The sequence below is a fragment of the Nicotiana tabacum genome, chromosome 22 (genome assembly GCF_000715075.1).
Source record: "Nicotiana tabacum cultivar K326 chromosome 22, ASM71507v2, whole genome shotgun sequence".
Lineage (NCBI taxonomy): Eukaryota > Viridiplantae > Streptophyta > Magnoliopsida > Solanales > Solanaceae > Nicotiana > Nicotiana tabacum.
Window position 1 is genome coordinate 18,145,549 of NC_134101.1, and position 22,724 is coordinate 18,168,272.

At 35.9% G+C, this 22,724-nt stretch overlaps 2 protein-coding genes, 1 non-coding gene and 1 pseudogene across 5 annotated transcripts; 3 read left to right on the top strand and 1 right to left on the bottom strand.

Annotated features, from left to right (window-relative positions):
- Nucleotides 1–1,192: 1,192 nt before the first annotated feature.
- Nucleotides 1,193–5,042, top strand: LOC107765042 (protein FAR1-RELATED SEQUENCE 8). Of its 3 annotated transcripts, XM_016583634.2 has the most exons (3): nucleotides 1,193–1,336; nucleotides 2,374–4,232; nucleotides 4,482–5,042. In XM_016583634.2, the coding sequence occupies exons 2-3, from the start codon at nucleotides 2,714–2,716 to the stop codon at nucleotides 4,931–4,933; spliced, it is 1,971 nt and encodes a 656-aa protein (XP_016439120.1). In that variant the 5' UTR covers nucleotides 1,193–1,336; nucleotides 2,374–2,713; the 3' UTR covers nucleotides 4,934–5,042. The 3 variants fall into 3 exon arrangements, with proteins under 3 accessions (XP_016439120.1, XP_016439117.1, XP_016439118.1); XM_016583631.2 differs by having other exon boundaries at nucleotides 2,374–5,042; XM_016583632.2 differs by having other exon boundaries at nucleotides 1,259–1,400; nucleotides 2,374–5,042.
- A 1,255-nt stretch (nucleotides 5,043–6,297) lies between these two features.
- Nucleotides 6,298–10,115, top strand: LOC107765041 (protein FAR1-RELATED SEQUENCE 6). Its single transcript, XM_016583630.2, has 2 exons — nucleotides 6,298–6,653; nucleotides 7,844–10,115. The coding sequence occupies exon 2, from the start codon at nucleotides 7,876–7,878 to the stop codon at nucleotides 9,877–9,879; it is 2,004 nt and encodes a 667-aa protein (XP_016439116.1). The 5' UTR covers nucleotides 6,298–6,653; nucleotides 7,844–7,875; the 3' UTR covers nucleotides 9,880–10,115.
- A 374-nt stretch (nucleotides 10,116–10,489) lies between these two features.
- LOC142176842 (U2 spliceosomal RNA) lies at nucleotides 10,490–10,685 on the top strand. The gene has a single exon (XR_012705649.1). It is a non-coding gene; the product is annotated as a U2 spliceosomal RNA (small nuclear RNA).
- A 264-nt stretch (nucleotides 10,686–10,949) lies between these two features.
- LOC107765040 (signal recognition particle subunit SRP54 2-like) lies at nucleotides 10,950–21,600 on the bottom strand (annotated as a pseudogene).
- Nucleotides 21,601–22,724: the final 1,124 nt, after the last annotated feature.

Genomic DNA, 22,724 nt, shown 5'->3' on the forward strand with positions numbered 1-22,724 from the left:
ATATATATATATATATATATATATATATATATATATATATATATTTATATTAATTTGTATGTTAATATACAAAAAATATACCAACTTTATATACTTATTCCGCTACCAGATGTAAATAGTTTTTGGCACGGGCTAAAAATGATAATATAACCTGGTTATTCGTTTGCTTCAATAATTTGCCTAGAAGTGATCGTGGCAGCTCTATTTTTTTTAAATTTTAACTTTTCTTTTTGGAAAAATCAACCTAAATTTTTAAATGTATATATATATATACACAAAACAATTTACAAATTTTATATATTTTTTCGGCTATTATTTTAACAACGGTTATACAGTGTCATTTTCTCATTGAAAACTGGCACAGAATGGGATATATTCAAGATCAAAATTTTAGAAGGCATTATCTAAAAATGAGGAATTAAAGTGATAATTTGCGTTATCCAATAAAATGAGAGGAAATATTTTGCTTCAGAGCAGAAGATTTGCTTTATGAATCAGAGTTGGGTAACACTATTAGTTTTTGAATATATTGTGACAGTGAAACTAAAGGTGCTCCACTTTAGCATACTTAAGGGACTAAATATGCCCAGGGTTATATTTGAGGGACCAAAATAGACCTAACCTCAAAGATAAGAGATAATATTGGTCAAAACCACTGTCAGTGAGACTAAAGATGCTCCACTTTAGCATACTTAAGGGACTAAATATGCTCAGGGTTATATTTGAGGGACCAAAATAGACATACCCTAAAAGATAAGGGACAATATTGATCAAAACCTCAACAATTGTATGTTGCACTTTCAAGAGAGATATCAAGATCAACAACTAGAGTCCTAGTTAAGGCGGAATAACCAACGCATTAAGAGGAAACATACACAAAAAAATATTGTCCACAAAGAAATATTCGTTAAGATACCGTCACATTAAATATTTTTAAACTATAATATATAATTATCTAACTAACGTGACAAAATTGATTATTTGGGTAAGTTTTGATGATGTCATTTTATTTTAAATTCATGTATTATTCTAATGTAATAATTTTTTTCGGTATTTTGATGCTTGTTGTATTATTATACATAAAATTTCTCTCATTAATTAAATTTTATTGTTCATTCATATAAATAAATATTTAAATACAAATTTAGTCATACTAGTTTTATTAAATTTCGCCAAAAAAGAAAAAGAAAAAGAATTTTAATAAAATAACTCTGGCTTTAATCATTCCAGTCGAAGCCTGTATCAGTCCCTCGCCGCTGCTGCCGCTGCCAATTGGGTTCTCCCCGGCGTTATTGCTCTTTTTCTCCGGCAAGTTCATCCTTTATTTAGGGTAAAGGTGAGTCCAACATGGTGAAATATCTCGTTCCACAGTCTCTCTCCAACTTTCATTCCAATTCTCGGTACCTCGATGTCAATTAGTTCATTATATTTCTTTCTATTTTTCCCCTTTTTTCTCCAATTCTAGCTATAATGCTTTAGTTTTTTTTTTCTTTTTGCTTTTCTGGTTATTTTCGTTATGGAATAAGAAAATTTGGTAGTCTGTGCGATTGTGGTTGACTGTATTTTCGAGATGAAACCTATTAATGTTTAAAAAACCAGTCTTTTTTTAAAACTAAATAATACTCGTTGAATCTTCTGGGAAAAATATTGACCAGTAAAAGGAAACAAAGGATTTTTGCTTAGTTTAGCATTACTGATTGGGATACTGAAGGATGAGGGTGAATCGCGCTTAATCTGATTCCACAAATGAATGTGCGCTAACGGTCTAATTTTCGTACAATGATAAACTAACAGCATCTAAAACTAAAAGAGTCAGTAAATTGATCACTGCTGCTTTACTATTGTCTCACGCGATAAATAAGGAAGAATTTATGAGCTAATAAGATATACAGTACCTATCAAGCCACAGTGAATAGTTATTTGTTGAATAAAATCTAGAGTTTCAAGTTTAATATGTACTTCTAAAATAACAACACTAGAATCTGTTTTTTGTTGATTGTTATATAAAAAACTCTTTTTTTATTGATTTGGTGCTCATACATTTAGTTGCATTTACTATCTAATATATCTCAAACAACTTGGAATTCTCTAATTTTTAATATATTTTATATTCAATAAGTAATATAGAGGTACAAAGATAGTACGGTGCTTTACATGGATTCTTGCTTGCTTAAACTAAATGGTGAAAATTACTTGACACTTGAACATTTTATCTTCTTCGTCTTCTCTCTTTATTACTTTTTTACTCTTGACCAATTTTCTTTCTACATATATCTTGAGTTGGATGGGCACCTTCATTTTGTGAGCTGGATTTGTTGAAGTGATCTGATCACGAGAGATGTTTTAATTTATTTATTTTCTTTATCCTGACAGGTGATTCCTGCTGCTTAGGGCTAGAACAAAGGACGCTAATTATGAGTTGTAAGATTGTGGTTAAGGGCAGCAAGAGACACAACGTTCACCTTCCTAGCTAGATTATGCTTCACTGTAGAGAAGGATCCTATGAGAAGTGTAAGATCTTAGCTTCTCCTATGACATCTTAGATGTTATGAAGAAAGAATCTAGGCTCATTGAAATGCAAAAGGTCTATTCGTCATGCCATTAATGAAGGAAAGGATCTGTTCCACGTGAAAATTTGGCTAGAGTTCTTGATACATGTATCTAATCGCTGCTGACCTTTTCCCATTCATCTTGCTATACTGGAAGGCTTCAGATGGAGGAAGGTTTGGGAACCAGTGAACAGCTTCCTGAGGATGAGGGAGGTGATAATGAGGTTGACAGTGAGGAAGCCTTTGATATTACGTGCAATGGCATTGAGAGCGATGGTCACCAAGTGCTAAATGTTGAGGCCAATGAGCTTGAAGCTACTACTGGGCAAATTCTTGAATTTGAAAGCGATGAAGCTGAGAAAAACTGTGAGCATGTGCTTGATTTTGAAAGCAGTGACCCAAGGGACAATAGTCACCAGTTGCTTGAGTTTCACAGCAATGGCCTTGGAGGTGGCGATACAACAATTATTGATGATCACACTGGTTCATCCCCGGGGAAGTCTTATCCTCCACCGGTTGTCGGCATGGAGTTTGAATCTTATGAAGATGCTTATAATTATTACAACTGCTATGCTAAGGAGCTTGGTTTTGCCATCAGGGTGAAGTCTTCATGGACGAAACGGAACAGCAAAGAGAAGCGTGGTGCTGTTCTCTGTTGCAATTGTGAGGGTTTCAAGACAATGAAAGAGGCAAATAGCCGAAGAAAAGAAACAAGGACAGGTTGCTTAGCAATGATAAGGTTGAGATTGGTGGAGCCCAGTAGATGGAGGGTGGATGAAGTTAAGCTTGAACATAACCATCTCTTTGATCCTGAAAGGGTGCAAAACTCCAAGTCACACAAAAAGATGGATGCAGGGGTTAAAAGGAAGTTAGAGCCAGCAGTTGATGTAGAAGTGCGAACAATTAAGTTGTATAGAACTCCTGCTGTTGAGAATCTAGGCTATGGAAGCTCAGATGAAAGAGCATTCAGCGGGCAGATTGATGGCTCCGCACGTTTAAAACTCAAAGAAGGTGATACCCAAGTCATATACAACTTCTTTTGTCGGATGCAGCTTATGAGGCCCAATTTTTTCTACATTATGGATTTGAATGATGAAGGGTATCTAAAGAATGTGTTTTGGATTGATTCCAGATCGAGAGGGGCATATGCTTATTTTGGTGATGTGGTTGTGGTTGACACAACATGCTTGTCAAAAAAGTATGACATCCCGCTTCTAGCATTCTTTGGACTAAACCACCATAAGCAGACTCTTTTGTTGGGCTGTGGTTTGCTTGCTGATGAAAGTTTCGAGACATATGTTTGGTTACTGAGAGCATGGCTATCGTGTATGTCAGGACGCCCTCCACAATCTATCATCACAGATCGCTGCATGGCCTTGCAAAATGCAATATCTGAGGTTTTTCCTCGGGCTCAACATCGGCTTAATTTGTCTATTATTTTGGGCAGCATTTTCAATACCGTAGGGCAAGTGGGGGAATCTGAAGTATTCCGTGAGGTACTGTATAATACGGTGTATAACTCTCTTAAAGTTGATGAATTTGAAGTTGCATGGGAGGAGATGATCCATCAATTCGGATTTAGGGGCTATGGATGGCTTCAAAGTTTGTATGAGGATCGAGAACGATGGGCTCCTATTTATATGAAAGATACATTTTTTGCTGGAATATCTATTGATCAGCCTGGTGAGTTCATGAGCCCCTTCTTTGATGGATATGTACATAAACAAACAAATTTGAAAGAATTTTTTGATATATATGATTTTGTACTGCAAAAAATGCATCAGAAGGAAGTTCTTTGTGATTTTGAGTCTAGAGAATTTAGCCCCGTCTTGAGAACAAGGTGCAATTATGAGCTACAGCTATCTAAATTGTATACTAAAGAAATATTCTTGAAGTTCCAAGATGAGATGGCGTTGATGTCTAACTGTTCAGGTATAGCACAAATTCACGCCAATGGACCGATCATCACATATATTGTTAAAGAACGAGGGGCTCAGGGAGACACGGGGGATGCAAGAGATTTTGAAGTTACTTATGATAAAATGGGGGTGGAAGTCCGATGCATCTGCAGTTGTTTCAACTTTAAAGGTTATCTATGCCGACATGCTTTATCTGTGCTCAACTACAATAGTATAGAGGAGATCCCAAATCATTATATCTTGACCCGATGGAGAAAGGATTTTAAACGCTTGTATGCACCAGAACTTGGCTCGAGCAACATAGATATTAGTAACCCTGTTCAACGGTTTGACCATTTGCACAAACGGGCCATGCAAGTAGTTGACGAAGGGATGACTTCTCAAGATCATTATATGGTTGCTTGGCAGGCATTTAAGGAGTCCTTGAATAAGGTTCGTCTTGCGGCGGACAAACATGTATCATAAAACCAAATTGGGGCTTAATATTTTGTGTAGCTTCTGAGCTTTTTTTGTATAAATTATAAACCGGCTTCCACACATTATTATGTACAGTTAAATACCTGCATTTAAGAGCTTTTCCAGGGTACCTTTTTTTTTTCTCCCCTAGATAGTACTCTGTTTGCCATTCACTATCTTGTACATTCTCTTCTGATGCAATTCTGCTTGTTTTGTATCAGCTTTTCTTGCAGGGGCCCTTTTGATGCCAAAATTTTCAAATTACGTCATAAAGCATTAGAATTATTATTCAGTCTTGTTCTGCTATTTAATTACCTTATATATAAAAGGAATAAGGGGGTATGTTCAGTTCTTTATGCTCATTTTTTGCTTTACATTTTTTACTGTATCTCAAAGAACATCACATTAATTTCTTGTGTCGGCACACATTGAGGGTGTGTTTGGTACGAAGTAAAATGTTTTCATGAAAAATGAGTGGTTTTAACACTTATTTTCCCTTGTTTGGTTGATGAGTGAAATTTTTTTTCCGAAAAATATTTTCTAGTGTTTGGTTAGAGAGCAAAAAATATTTTTTTATGCTACTCTCCTCACCTCCTTTACCCCAAGTACCCATGTTTCACTTCAGATCTCTCACAAAAATTCAAAAAATAACCTAAAATTATATTTATGTTCAAACACAATTCTAATTTTCAAATATTACTTTCCCTTGAAGTTTTTTTTTTTACACTTTTTTCAGAAATTTTATATGTCCAAACGCCCACTATGTACCTCAGAAGCTTTTCAGGTGGAAGTGCTTTGGGTAAAGCTCGTGGAAAAAATCAAAGCCAAACCGTTTCGCTTTTAAAAAAAATCCAATAAAATCAGACTAAACATTTTTTCGGAGATTAAGCTTGCGTTTGAACATAAATTTGGTTGAAACTTGAAAAAAGAGTTTTTGAAGTTGTGTTGAAAAGAAAATTTGGAAGGTAAATTTATGTTTGGATATTTATTTTATTTGAAAAAACTTGAAGTTTTATGAGTGGAAACAAATTTGTTACCCAAAATTTTGGCATCAAAACTGGCAGCTTTTGGGAACTTGATTTTTTTTTTTTAATTTTTTGTCAAAAACTGATCATATTCCATGAACATACAGTATTTTTAATTTTTTTTGAGAAAAAAATAGCCAAAATCTATGGCGGAACAACAACTAAAAAGTCTTAGGTAAGTTTTAAAAAAGTTACTAATACAATCTTATTCAATAGGCTTTAAACAAATAAGTTTATTCTTTGTCGGACATTGTAATCCATTTTTCGAAGATCTTTTCCTTTTCTAAGTGTTGAACATCAGTTGTAACGATTCATAAATAAACTACTCACTGGAATAATGTAGTTAGCAATATTCCTACGAGCTGTAGGAAGCTATGTCCTCGTTCAACAAGAGAAACATTATGTCCTCGTTCAACAAGGGAAACGTTATTAAATTTGTAAGTCGAAAATAAAATAATAGTTAAATGAGTTAAAACACCATCAATTGATTAACATACTACTTCAATATAAAACTTTTCACAAAATCATGTTTCGAAAATTTTCTACAAACGTAACCAGGAGTTATGCAACTTATCTTCATATCTCGATAATTTGTCTACTATTAGCGGGCAGCTAGCTAGCTTAAAACGCCGATCGCCGTTTCTTGCTGAAAGACAAGAGGAAGCTCAGCCGATCACCGGAGGCAACGTCCGAAAGTGGCTCAGGTGAGAATCTTTGTTTAAATTTCCATTTTAATTTGCTAAAAGTTTTGAACTTTGGTTTACCCAAGTAGCAATTCTTTAGTTTCTGCTTCTCCTTCTTGTCTTATCCCTCAGCTCACAGTGTTCAATGCTCAACCCTTTACCTCTAATTCCAAGAATTGATCTTTATTTTAGGCTGTACATACTCAATTGACCTAAGCCCATACTAATTTAGTGACTTTGATTGTTTGTTTTCATCTTTATCAGAACAGAACACAGGAAATGAAATTCTCGATTTATGCTCAGATTATATAGCTCCCCTTATGGACCCAAATGCAACCCCCCCGGTGGGTGGGAGGGGGTGCGCTCTTAGTGAGCTATCCCCCTAACTTTTCATCTGTAGAAATGGCTGCTTTCAATTTGCCATTCAGAAATATAATAATATGTTCGAGTACTTACTTTAAACTTCCCTATGATTCTTCTCATGAGTAGCACTAGTGTGCTTGTGGTTTTTTGTGTCTTTATATATTTAGCTTATATTCATGGTTAATCTTGTGAAGATTCTGCTTTTTGTTGTTATTACTGGAATGTTCATTCTTCAAATTTGAGCTTTTTTTTTTCCGCTCAAGGATATTGATATTCTCCTTTATTTATTTTTAATAGTAAATCAATCCTTTTTCTATGTTATTTTTTTGCTGTTCGATCTTTCAGACTTTTGAAGAAATTTTGCTTCAGGTGTTTGCCTATGTATCAAAAAGTAGATACAAGGGAAAGTTTCCTACTGATACACTAAGAAGTAAATATACTGTTGAAATGGATCATTGTTAGCTGTATACTCTTCTTTACAACCTTATGGCTTTCTCATACTTCAGGCTAATATTGAAGTTGACATCTAGACCAGTGTAAGCAGAACCTTTTATATTGTAAAATACATCTCAAACTCTTGTTAGAAGAATTCCCAGAGAGAAACATTGTCTTATTTCCTGCATAAAAAGACACTGCAATATTATACAGTAACTATTTTCCCGATAGCCCTCGGCCTCTCATTAGTTCTGTAGTTGGGGAGAAATACGTCTGGAATATTTCCTTATTGACATCATTATATAAAAAAGTTATTTTGGCTTTATCTTCCGCTTTCTTCCTCCTCCACCCTCCTCTCCTGGGGTTGTCCCTGACCACCTTTGACGAATCCTCTTCTCATTGATATATTACAGAAATTGATGTTGATGCTTCTACAACATTCCAAATGGATGGTCTTTCACTCAATGCCGAGCCCATCTTCGATGATGAAACTGAGGAATTCAAGATTGATGGAGAGTGTGCGATGACGGAATATGTTGGTCAATCTGGTGTTATTGAAGGCAAAAATCCTGTTCTTCCGGCTGTTGGAATGGAGTTCGAGACATATGAGGATGTATATTACTTTTACAATTGTTATGCTAAAGTGCAAGGATTTGGGGTCAGAGTGAGTAATACATGGTATAGGAAGAGTAGGGAAAGGTATAGAGGAAAACTAAGCTGCAGCAGTGCAGGATTTAAAAAGAAAAGCGAAGCGAACCGGCCCAGACCCGAGACAAGAACTGGCTGTCCAGCAATGATAAAGTTCAGATTGATGGCGAACAAAAGATGGAGAATAATTGAAGTTGAACTTGAACACAACCACCTCCTTAGTCCATCAGCTGAAAAGTTCTATAAATCTCATAGAAACATCAGTTCGGGGAGTAAAAGGCCCTTGCAGATGGATGCTAATCAAGACGTTCAGAAAATTAGGTTATTCCGAACTGTCATTATTGATCCAGATGATGATCGAAAATTAAACATTGATGAAGGTGAATTCAGGAACACGATTGACCAGTCCAACAACCATTTGATTCTTAAATCTGGAGATGCTCAAGCTATTCACAGTTTCTTCATTGATCTACAGTTGGTAAACCCTGATTTCTTTTATGTAATGGACCTAAATGAGAAAGGATGCCTGCGGAATGTGTTTTGGGCGGAAGCAAGATTTAAGGCTGCGTATAATTATTTTGGTGATGTGGTCAGAATTGACACTGCTTGTTTGACCACCAAATACGAGGTTCCACTAGTGGTAATTGCCGGAGTTAACCATCATGGACAATCTGTCCCACTAGGCTGTGGTTTGGTTGCAGGAGAGACTGTAGAGTCATTTATATGGCTGCTAAGGGCATGGCTAACGTACATGGTTGGCCGCCCTCCGCAGACCATCATAATTGACCAATCTAGAGCTATGCAAACTGCTATTGCTGATGTTCTCCCTCAGTCATCTCATTGTATTTCTTTGTCACATATCATGAAGAAAGTTCCAGAGGAATTGGGTGGGTTGCATGAATATGAAGTAATCAAGAAAGAATTTACTAAAGCAATTTACCAATCATCAAGAACAGATGAGTTTGAAGCAGCTTGGGAGGACATGATACTATGCCATGGAATTAGGGACCATAAATGGCTCCAGACACTCCATGAAGATCGTAAACACTGGGTCCCTGTCTATTTAAAGGATACATTTCTAGCGGGGATGTTTCCTATAACAGTCAGTGAGAAAGAGGCTTCTCCTTTTGATGAGTATTTGTCTAATCATACTCCCTTGAAAGAGTTCCTTGACGCGTATAACCAATGTCCGAAGGAAATCTATCAAAGAGAAGCATTGGCTGATACAAAATCAAGGAATTCCAGTTTTATGTTGAAATCAAGATTTTATTTTGAAATGCAGCTATCTAAAGTTTATACCAATCACATATTCGAAAAATTCCAAATCGAGATCGAGGGAATGTTTTCGTGTTTAAGCACAAGGCAAGTAAGTATTGATGGGTCAATTGTAACTTACATGGTTAAGGAACATGAAGTTGAGAATGTGAATGAAGCACGAGATTATGAGGTTACGTTGAATACAGTTGTTGCGGAAGTTCTTTGTGCTTGTGGTTTATTCAACCTGGAGGGTTTCCTGTGCAGGCACGCATTGTGTGTTCTAAGTCAGAACGGTTTTGAGGAGATCCCACCTCAGTACATTCTTTCACGTTGGAGAAAGGATATTCACCGTAGTTATGTTCTTGACTATGGTTGCAATTTGATTGACACCAAGAATTCGGTCCACAGGTATGATAATTTATACAAGTGTGCTGTGAAGTTGGTGGAAGAGGGGAGGAAATCGAATGAACGATACAAGTTCACTTTAGAAGCATTGGGTGAGATATTGAAGGAAGTTAGTTTGCAAGATCATAACACTCTTTAGCTTTTTAAGAAGAGCTGTGATATTTGTAAAATAGAACAATGTGCATCATTCTTCAGGATTATGCATGCTTTTTAATGTGCGAATGTAGGCATGCTCATGTTTATGGATGTATGCACACAAAATCTACACTATAATGTAAAGTAGATCTGTACTGATGATCTATCTTATTTTTGGTCACTATTTGCACAGTATGCTTAGAAAATGAAAATATATAGCAAGGAATTATGCTTTTTATATGTTGATCAAGTAATTTTTCTGAAAATGAGTAGTAAAACTGAATAAAAAGAACAGTCACAGTTGTATCTTGATTCTTTTCAACTTCTGCAACATGGTTATCCTTTGAACATGAGGTCGTTCTTGTGAGAAGTTAACACTTGTAAAATAAGCAAACACTTGTTTACGTGTCCCAGATATGAACATGAATTTATGGAGAAAGTGTAGAGAAAGATAAAACTATATTTATTGATTCAATTTACTTCATTGTTGTCTCCGTTTTTACACACTTCAAAAGGGCATATTTGGAGTGTCCAATTGTCCCGCATCGATAGCAGCTAAGAAGTAGACAGCAGAGAGTTGCTATAAAAATGAAGGCCCGACTCCTTTGCAAAGCATACCTTTCTCGGCCTTTTGGCTAAGATCAAGTGTAGTATCTGTTCTTATCAGTTTAATATCTGATATGTGGGTTATTAGCTCACACGATATTAACTTAATTTTTTAAGGGAAAAGGTCTATTAGGGTAGCTTGCTATCTGGGCCTTTGAGTGTCGCTTTGGCGTTGCACTACAGCCATAGCCTGGCGCACCCCACCAAATTAAGTCCAATATTATTAAGTAAGCCCGAAAGTATGTGGCCCAGTTATATCAAAATTTAATTAAGGATAACTAATGTTTTGATTAAGCCCATGCGTAATTCTTTAGTCCCGCCTTTTTCAATGGATACTGCCACGTGTGTTTTTCTAAAGTTGTAAAAGCCAAGATCTTCCCAATATTCGTCTTTCTTGTTATTCAAAAGCAAACAACAGTCCTTTATTCTAACAGTAGTTGAAAGAATAACTTTAAACATCAAGCAGTGCCTACATAATAAATACAGCAAGAAAATTATACAACTAACGTATTATTCAATCTGCTATCAGTCAAATTGACCAAAGTATCTGCTTCCTAGAACTCAAAACTGTGCTCAACCATATAGACATGAAATGTCAAAAGCTCACAAGTTGGATCCTTTTCTAATAACAGAAGATTGCTAGTAAATCTTAAACTTTGTAAATCTGTACAATTATGCTTTTGATGTAATCAAATACTATTTACGGCCACCACCAAATATACCCATCATATCTTTGGAGGAACTCATATGCTTTATGAAGTTCTGTAAACCACCCGTTCCTCCGATTTTATTTAACCCCTTCATTAAAGATTTGTTCTTGCACGTATTTGCAAGTCGCTTGTATCCTTCCAGCAACTCCATTACCTCATGCACTCGACGGCCAGCACCCCTAGCTATCCGCATGATCCGAGATTGATTCATAAGCTTTGGATTGGAACTATCCAATTCTGCAATTATACTACAGTTTTTTTTAACATAAACCAACAACAATAACAAACTCAATATAATCCTATAAAATGGGTCTGGGGAGGGTAGTGTGTATACAGACCTTACCCCTACCTTGAAGTTAGAGAGTCCGTTTCCGATAAGACCCCGGGCTGAAGGAATATATATATATAAAAGATCGTACTGAATTCTAAAACTAAATAAGGTTACATAAATTAGCTTAAAGAAAACCTCATTGAATTTTAGCTCACTTGCCTTCGTTGGTCATTGAGTCCATCAATGTCAGATATCCATTAAATTTTGCCCGGATTTCCTTTTCATTACCTTTTGGCACAAAATCTGCACCAAATAGCATTGAGAGACCCTATACCAAAGAAAAGAAATATCAACAATGGATAAAACAATGTCAATTCAAAAGGGAAAAAAGCATGCAGGAACAAATGCGGGTAAGAGGTTCACATAGGGTAAGTAGGTAGTTGTCACCAAGAGACAAGTGTTGGCAAAACTTCCAATTAAACTAAGACTCCGTTTGGAATCAAGTGCAGTTAAGAACTTTATCCATGAATGGTTATTTACACAGATGATTTATCATGAACGGTAACCGCTCTCTCTTCCATTTTAAATGACGTATATTACTATTCTTAAATAGAAGGGGAGTCTTAGAGCAATAGTGAAGTTATCTCCGTGGGACCTAGAGATTACGGGTTCGAGGCGTGGAAGCAGCCACTGATGCTTGCATTAGGGTAGACTATCTACATCACACCCCTTGAGATACGACCCTTCCCTAGACCCTACGTGAACACGAGATGCCTTGTACACCGGGCTGCCTTTTTTTATTTTTTTTACTATTCTTTAATACTCTTAATTCTATAAGAATTTTGACCTAGTGTACATTATTTTGTTTTGAAAGAGTTGTGACCTTGAGTACATTAATTGCCTAGTTGAAGTTTACAACTTCTTGAAGAAGTTGAAATCAACCAATTCAAAGAGAGCCTAAAACAACCAGCAAATGCTCTTGAGCTTGCTCAAGTTCTTAGACATTTAATTATATAAATAAGTTTTGAGAACACGGAAAGCAAAAAAGAAAAGAAAAAGTGCAAACAAGCATAAGAGATTCACACTGCAAGATGTATGAATATAAAATCATTTGGCACTTTTTGAACACTATTTTAAGTTGGCTCCTTTTAAATGAATTGCAGAAATAATGACTAAAAGGACAGTCCGGTGCACTAAGCTTCTGCTATGCGCAAGTCGGGGGAAGGGCCGGACCACAAGGGTCTATTGTACGTGTTGATACCCAATTTTTTTCTCATATTTTTAAAATATATATATACTTTCAAAATAGTATATTTGCATTATCATTTAGTTTATAAACATATACAAGCATTTTTCATAATTTTTAAAGGCTTTAAATCGATTTATTTCCGCATTTTTATACCCAGTAATTATCCTTCAAATTATTTTTATGATGATTTAATCATCTACACCAACATGATGTTTTAAATATTTTCAGTGCATTTTTTTTATTACATTTGCATTTCTAGGGCTAATTGCATATTTTTGCAATAATAGCCCATATTCATGTATAATTATATTTTTTATGCGAAAATGACTCTTTATATTTTTATAATGTTAAGTAATTATTTTTAATAATTTTAGTGCATAAATAATATTTTGTTATTTATTAGTTACTTTTATAATTTTTCTTTTAATTAAATATTTGGTATTTAAAAGCTAGCCTAAAATCCTACCTATTTTCGGACCAATTATTGGCCCAAAACCTAATACACTAGCCCAAACAACCCCCAGCCCAAATCAATTAACCCAATCCCACAACCCGGTCTCGACCCGTTTTAACCACCTGACCCAGTTCCCCTCTAATCGTGTCCGTTGATCTCTGAGATTAACAGCCCACATTAAACCTTCCCTTTTAATTACCACCCTCATCCCTCCTAATCATTTCCCACCGTCCACCGCTCTCATATCCCACCTCCCTTATAAGAACCCTAGCCGCCGCCCCCCTAAAATCTCTCCTAATCCCACGTAATATGGGATTCTATGGCTACCCTTTGTCATATACGACCTTTCTTTGGTACTTGTTCTTCTTCTATACTGCTTGCCTAAACATGGCAAGCAGATCTCATAAGGATCGAACCAAAATCGGTTCAAATCCTTGACTTTTCTGATATTCTGTCTACATTCATCATCTTACTCTTTGTAAGTACGAATATTTGTGTATCTCTTATGGATTCTTACTTACCCTAAAATTAAGGTTTTCAGATCTCTTTTAATCGTTCGATTCTCTAATTTTAAGTATTATTATGTCCATATTCGTCCTATATTCTACTATGTCCTGTTTTTATTATATTTTTGTCAATATTTGTCTTACCCTAAAATTAGGGTTTTCAGATTTTCTTAAATCAGACCAAAATTAGTTTGACCCTCTTATTTTTAGTACTATTTGGGTCTATATTCATCCTATGTTATTATTTTTGTGTATATTCTGGTAATATTTGTTTTCCTAAAAACTAGGGTTGCTTGACTTCTCCTTAATTGATTCTAAATCAATTTCGCATGTTATTCTTTCCTTTTCTTTTGAGGTTGATTGATTGTTTTCCTTACTTATGTGCTGATTTTTATCACTATATAAACCCATTCCCTTTCCCCTTTTTGGATAGACGAAAGTCACTAAAAAAAACTCTCACTAAAAATTGAGGTTTCTACTCTGTATTTGTTTACTATTCTGTTGTGTTTGGCTCTTGGCCGGCTAAAAGCCAAGGCCACCGAATTTCTACTTTTCTGACCATCTCTTGGGTGTGAGCACTGCCCCGGGTTCTTGAAACCCTTGGGAACTTGACACATTTGAGACTCTAGGTCCTTACTGCTGTTCTTTTCTTGTTTATTGAACAATCACTGGTTAGTTTCTAAACCCTCACAATGTTTATTCTCTTATGTTAGCATATTCTTTGAAACTACACGACTTAATGTATTCCCTCGACTCTTTTTATGTGTGATTCTGCCTATAATTGCTAGCCTAATAATGTCTTTGCACCTAACTTAGTTAATTTAGACCGAATGAAGCATGTTTAGTTTGGTGTTGTTGATAATTCGAATGTTCTGCCTTGATTATATGGTTTAATCCATGTTCTCTGCCTAATTCAGAACTTCTAGTGATTAATTGGTGTTATTAGCATACCTTAACTTGTTTAAGACCTTTACTCTAAGTGTAGTATGCTCCTATGACTATGGTTGCCACTCTATGTGTTCTTGCCATGTCCAATTCTGCACCTCTAACAACCTGTTATCCTTTAAACTAATCCTTCTTGACTGATACCCTCTATGATATCTAATCCTGTTTGTATTATACTGTGTAGTCCTGAGTTTGGTATAATCTTATCCTTTTAAGTTCTACACTGGTTGCATTACTTGGTTTTACTAGTCTAATACCCTTGCCTGTTGACTTTGCAATCCCAAGCTCTTTGTTTCTTATCATATAACACCCTGCCCAATGTGTTAGTTTGCGTTTTGAGTTCATTATGTGATTATCTTATAATGTTTGCAAATACTTTTCCAAACCTATTACTATTTTTCATTGATTGTTTCTTGTTATGAGTCTAATTCTAGGCCGGCTGAAAGCCAAGGCCCCCTCCCCTAAATCTTCTCTATCAACCTCCCTAGTATGAGCATTTCTCAGGGTCCATTTGAGACCCTTGTGAACTCTAACACACTAGGGTCTAAGGTTCTTTGGGCCACTTTGTCCTAATTGTTCAACTCTGCCCCTCATTTTTCACCTACTGAACAAACCAATTGGTTTATGTAAATGGCTGTTGGTCAGCTCTGGCTACTGGGTTTTGGCTATTTTGTGTAAATGAAGATTGTTTTTCTGGGTTTGATTGGCTATGACTTCTGGGCTGTGGTAAAGCCTGTTGGATATATAATTGAAGGCCTGGCTGGGCTGGGTATACTTTGGGGCTATCTTAGGCCCACTATAGTTATTTTGCAACCCTGTAATTTATTTCATTCATTGGGTCTGTAATAATGTTGTAATAACAATTGGGGTGTTGGTAAAATTGAAAAAATGAGTTTATTCTAATATTTGCATGAACGGGTAGAAATCCTGCCTATAGGTATTTAATTTGCTCGAACATGTTCTGCTACTATGTGTGTTAGATAACCTACCTATAGGACTTGAGTGTTTAATTCATTTAACATATTCTGCTTCTACATGTTTGTTAGATATCATGTCTATAGGAAATAAAGTGACCAATGTTTTAATTTGCATTATGGCATATTCATTATATACTATGACCCAAGGGTTATGTTAGCTTAGTTCTGCAAATCTGTATTTTAGAAATCATGCCTATAGGGTTTTAATTGGTTAATGTGCTGTTGTTATAATTGCTCACTTAGGAGACATGCCTATAGGAGCGAAAGCCAGTTTCAATCGCTAATTGTAGAAATCCTGCCTATAGGGTAATCCCACTCGCTTTTAAGTGTTAATATTGATCTTTCAACACAGTTTCTATTAGAAAGCATGCTTATAGGATCAAACGGAGTAGTTCTGAATATCTTCCATGGTTATCACTGCTAACTACTGCATAAATTACCTAGATAGCATGTCTATAGGTTTAATCGCTTATAATCTGTAATCAGCGGGCAATTGTGTAGTCGCTTAGAAGCTGTATCTAAAACGACACCTTGCATCTGAAACTGCCTGTACGTTTGAACCCCAAGGTCACATAGAAACCATGTCTATAGGGCCTAATGACTTTAATTTGCCTCAATCCTGAAATTGTCTAACGCTTAATGTAAAAATTTGTTCGCATGCATTTGTTGTCTAAGTGTGGAGGCTAACTTGAGCCCTTAATTGCTTTTACATGAAGTCCAACTTGTTTTGTATGTCGCCTAGTTTTATCATTTCTGAGCAGCCTAAGCTAAGTCTAGAAACCATCCAAAATAGAGGTCCAAACGCCTCCTGGGCCATAGGCATGGGACGGGTAGTACACGAATAGGGCACGGTTTAGAATCAACTAGTGCGCTTTAGGTAAAAACTTAAAGATAGTAATCGGGTAGCAGGAGATGATAGTCTGTGCCCGCTGAATAATACGAGTAACACCCCACCTCGAGGGAGTTACGAAGTATTATTTATGTTGCACGGGATAATCCTTTAGGTTAAAATACTTAGGACCCCCATCTTGTCTTTAAACCAATTATCTGTGTTTACTCAAGGACTTTCTGATAATGATTGCTTTTCAAACTTCTTGTTTTTCTCTCTAACTATTTGACTAATTTATATAATTCAAGTTCGGCCGGGACCCACAGTTTTGGACCTCGAAGAGTGCCTAACACCTTCTCTTCGAGATAATTTGAGCCCTTACCCGATCTTTGGTGACGCAAACTGGTTAAACCAGAGTTATTTGCAAGTAGGTGCCCTAACGCACCTCAAACCCGTTAGATGGCGACTCTCTCTTTTAACACCTTCCTTTAAAAGAGTTGTCACTTGTCGAAACCCGATTTCGCGAGAAAGAGGGGCGCGACAGTACGCAGCCTTACCCTGCATTTCTGCTAGAGGCTGTTTCCACGTCTCAAATCCATGACCACCTGGTCACATGGCAACAACTTTACCAGTTACGCCAAGGTTCCCCTTCAATCCAGGCTGAAATAATGATTAATTTTCAGAAAGCAGAATGTTAAGAAATATGAAATCCAATGACCCGTTACAGAAAATATGAAGAAAGAGAGAAAAGGTTTGCCAAACTTCCAGGAAGGGGGATCAAAGATTAAAAAAGCGCTAAGCAAACCTGGCCAATAGGACCCATTTTAAGTATGCATTGAAATAGCTCATACAATATTCTCAAGGTAGGCTTTCCTTGGGACAGCTTCTGAAGAAGCTCAGGCTGTTGATCCGTCTTGTTTATTCCCAGAAAGAGAGACCGTAATATTTCATTCCATAAAAAAGTATTCGAGTCGTGATTATATTACTGTAAGAGACAAGGATCAATTTTAAATCTCACGACTTACACAGCTTCTTAATTTTTCTTGGGGTGGTTTGGCAGGAGGTATTAGAAAAAACAATGCAATCATTAGCTCTATGCATTACTAATACCTTATTTGGTACATTTTTTCAACCTAATACTTGTATTAGTTATACATCATACTTGGTATTATCCTAATGCATAGAAAACTATGGCATTAGTAATACCAAGGCTACTAATCCATGCATTAGGTTGGTTAAAGACAAAATTATCCTTAAAGTCCCTTAAAGCTTGAGAATATGGAGGGCATTTTTGTAAACAACTATTTTTCTTAAAAATTATGCAATGCATTATAATTTTAATACACCACACCAAACAATAGATAAGAAATAATATTTGCATAACTAATGCTTGCATTACTAACCCATGCATTACTAATACACCTTATTTCGCACTATTCTTATACACCCTACCAAACGACCCCTAATTGCATTACTTAATCAAGGCAAGCAGTTTAATTTTTTTTTTCCACACACAAATTGCAAAACTTGTTAGCCAGGAAAGTTAGAGAAATGATAATCATTTTCTGTGGGAAATCTTTAAAGATCTAGGGTATCCCTCCAGTCCAATTCGGATGCATTCTATTAACCCAAAAAACAACTACATTAACAACCTGCCCCATTTGAGCAGACATGGCCTGGAATTGTAAGGTTATAAAATAGCAATACATGTTTGGTAATATTTACTATCAGAAGGAAAACTTAGGTCTAAAACTATAGGATGAGAACTTACGCACTAAGCGCACCACCTCCTTTTGCATGTCCATCCATCTTAGTAACTATCACAGCTCCAACTGCAACACTTTGCTTAAATGCTAGAGCTTGATCAAAGGCGGCTTGACCAATACTACTATCCATAGCAAATATCACAAGTTCTGGTTTCTGGCAAATGAAATTGTAAGATGAGCATTTCATTCAAGGTAACAATATACTGGAGGATATAATCATAATTGAAAGATAAGAAAATCAGCAAAATCAGCATTTTACATTCAAAAGAACAATTTACTAAAGAATTGTAGAACATACTATCGCTTCAGATACTTGTCGCATCTCTTCAAAAAGAGCGGCTTCTTGTCTGTGGCGACCACTAGTGTCAACTATTATTAGATCACAGTTTTCTTTTTTAAATGTTTCTACTCCGTCGACTGCTACTTTCACAGGGTCTGACTCAGCATAGCTGTTGCAGAAAGCTTCATTCACTTAAAAAGATGGCTTCTTGCGTTGATTAAAACAATAAATGGAAGTTCAAATGACCTAAATTTAACAAGTAGAAGTTTGGATCTGGTCAGTAAAACATGCAACAACAGCTGATTACTTTTTTGTTTCTTTTGAACAAGAGCCGCTATAGCTAACTACTTAACCCATTCAAGAAACTAAATTAGGATTTACTTCTTTTCTTTTCCCATGATGTTGTAGTGGGGGGACGGGTTAAATACAGCAGGCAAAAAAGTTCCAAAAACTGTGAGAAATCATTGATTTCTCATTAGGAGAGAAGGAAGAGCTCTTGAGCAAAGTAACTCAAGGACATTCCATTTGAAGCAGGCAACCTATGTACATACAGACTTATCAGCAAAAATGACTTCTGCTGGAAAAAAAGAGCAAATTTTTTCTTTAATCTAAATATACGCAATGATCTACCAAATTAAAAGAAGCAATTTGATAAGCAGATCATCAACGGTGAATTATGTCTTTCTCTTGGTTCTAACATACAATAAGTGACTAAACCGTTTTGGCTTTCAACTTTAATCTCTTAAAAGTATTAGCAAAGTCCATATACTTTTCTCCATAAGTTAGAAGATGTTGCTCAGACTTCAGCCTCTAATTTCCTTATCAAAATGTGCTTTAAATTTGTGATTCTTATGCACCTATGACATCATTTAGATCGTTTGGAGATTAAATTAATTAAATAAAAATGGAGAATCTCAGCTTCGTCTCAATGAAAGAAGGAACGGGAAACGTCATCAGGATCATCATCAGATTTTAGCTGCATCAAATATCTAAAAACAAATTGAAAGAAGATGACACTTAATAGATTGGGAGGAGGACATGCCTTTTCATAAAAAGGTATTTTAGCTTTTGTAGCATTCTGCTTCAATTGATCGAATGCTCCGGCTCTGAATGTGTCTGCACACACTAAAGCTGGGTACCAACCCCTTTGCTTGTGGTAGTAAGCATATTTTGTACAAGTAGTTGTTTTTCCAGATCCTGTGGTAAAACAAAAGAAAATAAATTACTCCAATCTATCTTTACCCAGTGGAAAAGAAAAAGGGATGGGGTCTGCATTATGTATAATTACAAAAAAAATCCCATTGCAACTCACCTTGCAAACCGACAAACATGACAACACTGGTTTTCCCCTTTTTTGGTGTAAAAGAAGGCCTCCCGGGATCCAATATCTTGCAGAGTTCATTAAATACAGCCTACATAGATGAGCAAACTGCTTCAAGTTAAAGAGGAATGCGGTAAGGGTGGAATTGAAATAATTTACTTTTGATAACTATTTCGTGTGACAAATCAGGGAAATGCCAACTAGAGACTTGGGTACAACAACAACAACAACAGAGCCGGTTTATTGAGCTGTGTACGCAGACCTTACCCCTACCTAGTAAAGGTAGAGAGACTGTTTCAACTAGAGACTTGGGTATTACCAAAAATAAAAAAGGAAAGAAAGTATGAAAAGAGATCATGTGACAAGATTCCCAAATAAGTTACTCTACACTAAAAGGAAGAACAACAGCCGTCTAGGTCCTCAATCTGTATAAAAATTGACATAAGATCACAAGTTTTTCCATCAAAATCAAACAAGGATGTAATATCACACGAAAGTTAATCTTAATTTTCATTCTACAGACCTTCATATATACATCACTGGAGGAAAGTCCATGATAAGATAACCACTCAAAAACTTACCAACTCAAGACATTCTTTTCAATCACATGAAAGCGGCAATGTGGACTTCCAAATTAGTTATTTTACACTAAAGAAAGAACCACAGCTGTGTAGGTCCTCAACCTGGATAAAACTTAACATAAGCCTACAAGGTTTCCCTTCAAAATCAAACAAGGATGTAATGTCACAATAAGTGTTCATCCTTAATTTCATTTTAGAGGACTTTCCTCCTATAACAAGAGCATTCTCTGTCTATATCCACTCATACATCACCAGAGAAAAATCCATGATAAGATCACACTCAAAAACTTACCAATATTAGACATGTTAATCAGTTCATCTCTATGCTTTACTACCTCAATACCAATAGGCTAAAATGGATATCTACCAAATTCCAAAGTAAACAAAATGTAATATAATTAGCATGATCACACATATATGCAAAGTTCAATTTTGGTCTATTGAATAGTGCAAACCATTTTTTGGTATAACCATCTAGTATCTGTAACCCACTTGCTCGATTAATCCAGATTCACGCCGCATAGGGCCCATTAAAGGGGGAAACACTTCCTACCAAGAATTTTTCCCATTCCAGGCTTGAACCCCAGCCCTCTGGTCAAAGGTGAAGGGACCCATCCATCCCACCCCATCTCTTGGTGGTGCAAACCATCATTTCTGTGAGAAGGACATTATATTTGTTTATTTTGGTATCATTAAATTTTGTTAACCGTCTCATCTGAAATGTTAATGCTCTAATTTATTTTATGTTTGCAAATTGCAAGTAACCAAAAACTTGTACAATCTGCATGCTCCATTATCCGCATTAGAAATATGTGATATGCAAATCAAATAGAAATATGCAGACCTATTGGATGATCTTGCGCTTGTTGTGGCCAGCGGGGAGATCACCAAAATTGTCGATGTTTTTGATATTTGTGGTCATATCACGAACTAGCTGAAATTGAACATCGGCTTGGAGAAGAGCACGGTTTATTTCATTGAGGCAATCGTTGAGGACCTTCTCATCAACAACTGTAGCATTGCGCATCTGCTGTAGAGCACGTGATATGCTCCCACATAATTCAGCTAACACCATCTTGAACTTGATGAAGAAGAAAAAGATTGATCAATTTATTAGAACAGAGGATTTATAAGGAAGTTTCGTCGTGATCACGAATTGATTGCGGTTACAGTAATGGTTTACTTTTTTTCGAATTTCCCCCCTCCTTTTTTGGAATCCAACTTAAAATTGAATTTCGGAATTTTTAAATTTGAAAAACTAAAAAAAAAAATATCACAAATTTTTCACTCCAAATGCTTACCTAGTATCTTCGCGACTACAATATTTTTCTTATGAGTTTAGTTAGATGCACAATGGTACTGTATAGGTCGAAATATTGAGAAAAGAGTCCGTCGAGATCGACCAGAAAACATCGAGACTCGTAGTAGAGGTGTCAACAATGATCGAGGTCGAGCACAGCACTACAGAAAGAGCTATAACGGCTAGTTTTTAGAATATGATATCAAAGAGAATATTTTAGTAGATATTCTCTGCACTTGTACTATTAGGGTTTGTTAGGGATACATCCCATATATATATAGGAAAAAAGACAATGAATGAGGGCATGTGACATTCATTTTGATAAGAGCAGACTTTTGATAAAAGATTCCCTCTCTCTTGTAAGGATATGAACATCATCTTTTCATCAAGATTCTTGTTCATAATATTCCATACTTTTCCATCAGATTCGAGAATAATTCGAACATTCTAGGATTTGTCTGTCACTCATTATTGTCAGGAGGAACAATCATCTAGTTCATCCTTTATTGGACAAATCACTTCTCATATTTACTTAAATGTCATTTATTGTTATTTATTGCTAGTTATTTCTCCATTATTGCTCATACTTTTCAGAATATTTAATGCATGTTATCCATCCACCACCAGATCTATTTAACATTAGCCATATTTTCGGAACTCACATCTAGAAATATTATTAATAACTAAGTTTAACCCATCATTATATAAAAATAATTGTTTTAGTCGAAAATTACTTTTTTCGCTCAAATAATTTGGCGCCGTCTGTGGAGATTTTCTAGTTAAATTTTTAGTTTCTTCTAGATCTATAACTAACACGGATCACTAACGTAAAAAAAAGAAGCAAGAACAAGATGTCCTTTCTTTGTGTGAACGAATCCCATATGGCAGGTAACAGAGAAGAAAGGACGAGAATAATGAGTGACCTCCCAACCAACCTCATGAACGTCATCAATGAGAGCTGTGAAACAACGGACGGAGACGCAACGCCCAATGCCTCCCCTAGATGAGATGGGTCACCTCCTCCTTACTGCAGCATCACAAAATCTCTTGGTAA

Bases quoted from the DNA above. Each gene is read 5' to 3' on its own strand.
- LOC107765042 (XM_016583631.2), top strand. From the start codon at position 2,714: ATGGAGGAAGGTTTGGGAACCAGTGAACAGCTTCCTGAGGATGAGGGA.
- LOC107765041 (XM_016583630.2), top strand. From the start codon at position 7,876: ATGGATGGTCTTTCACTCAATGCCGAGCCCATCTTCGATGATGAAACT.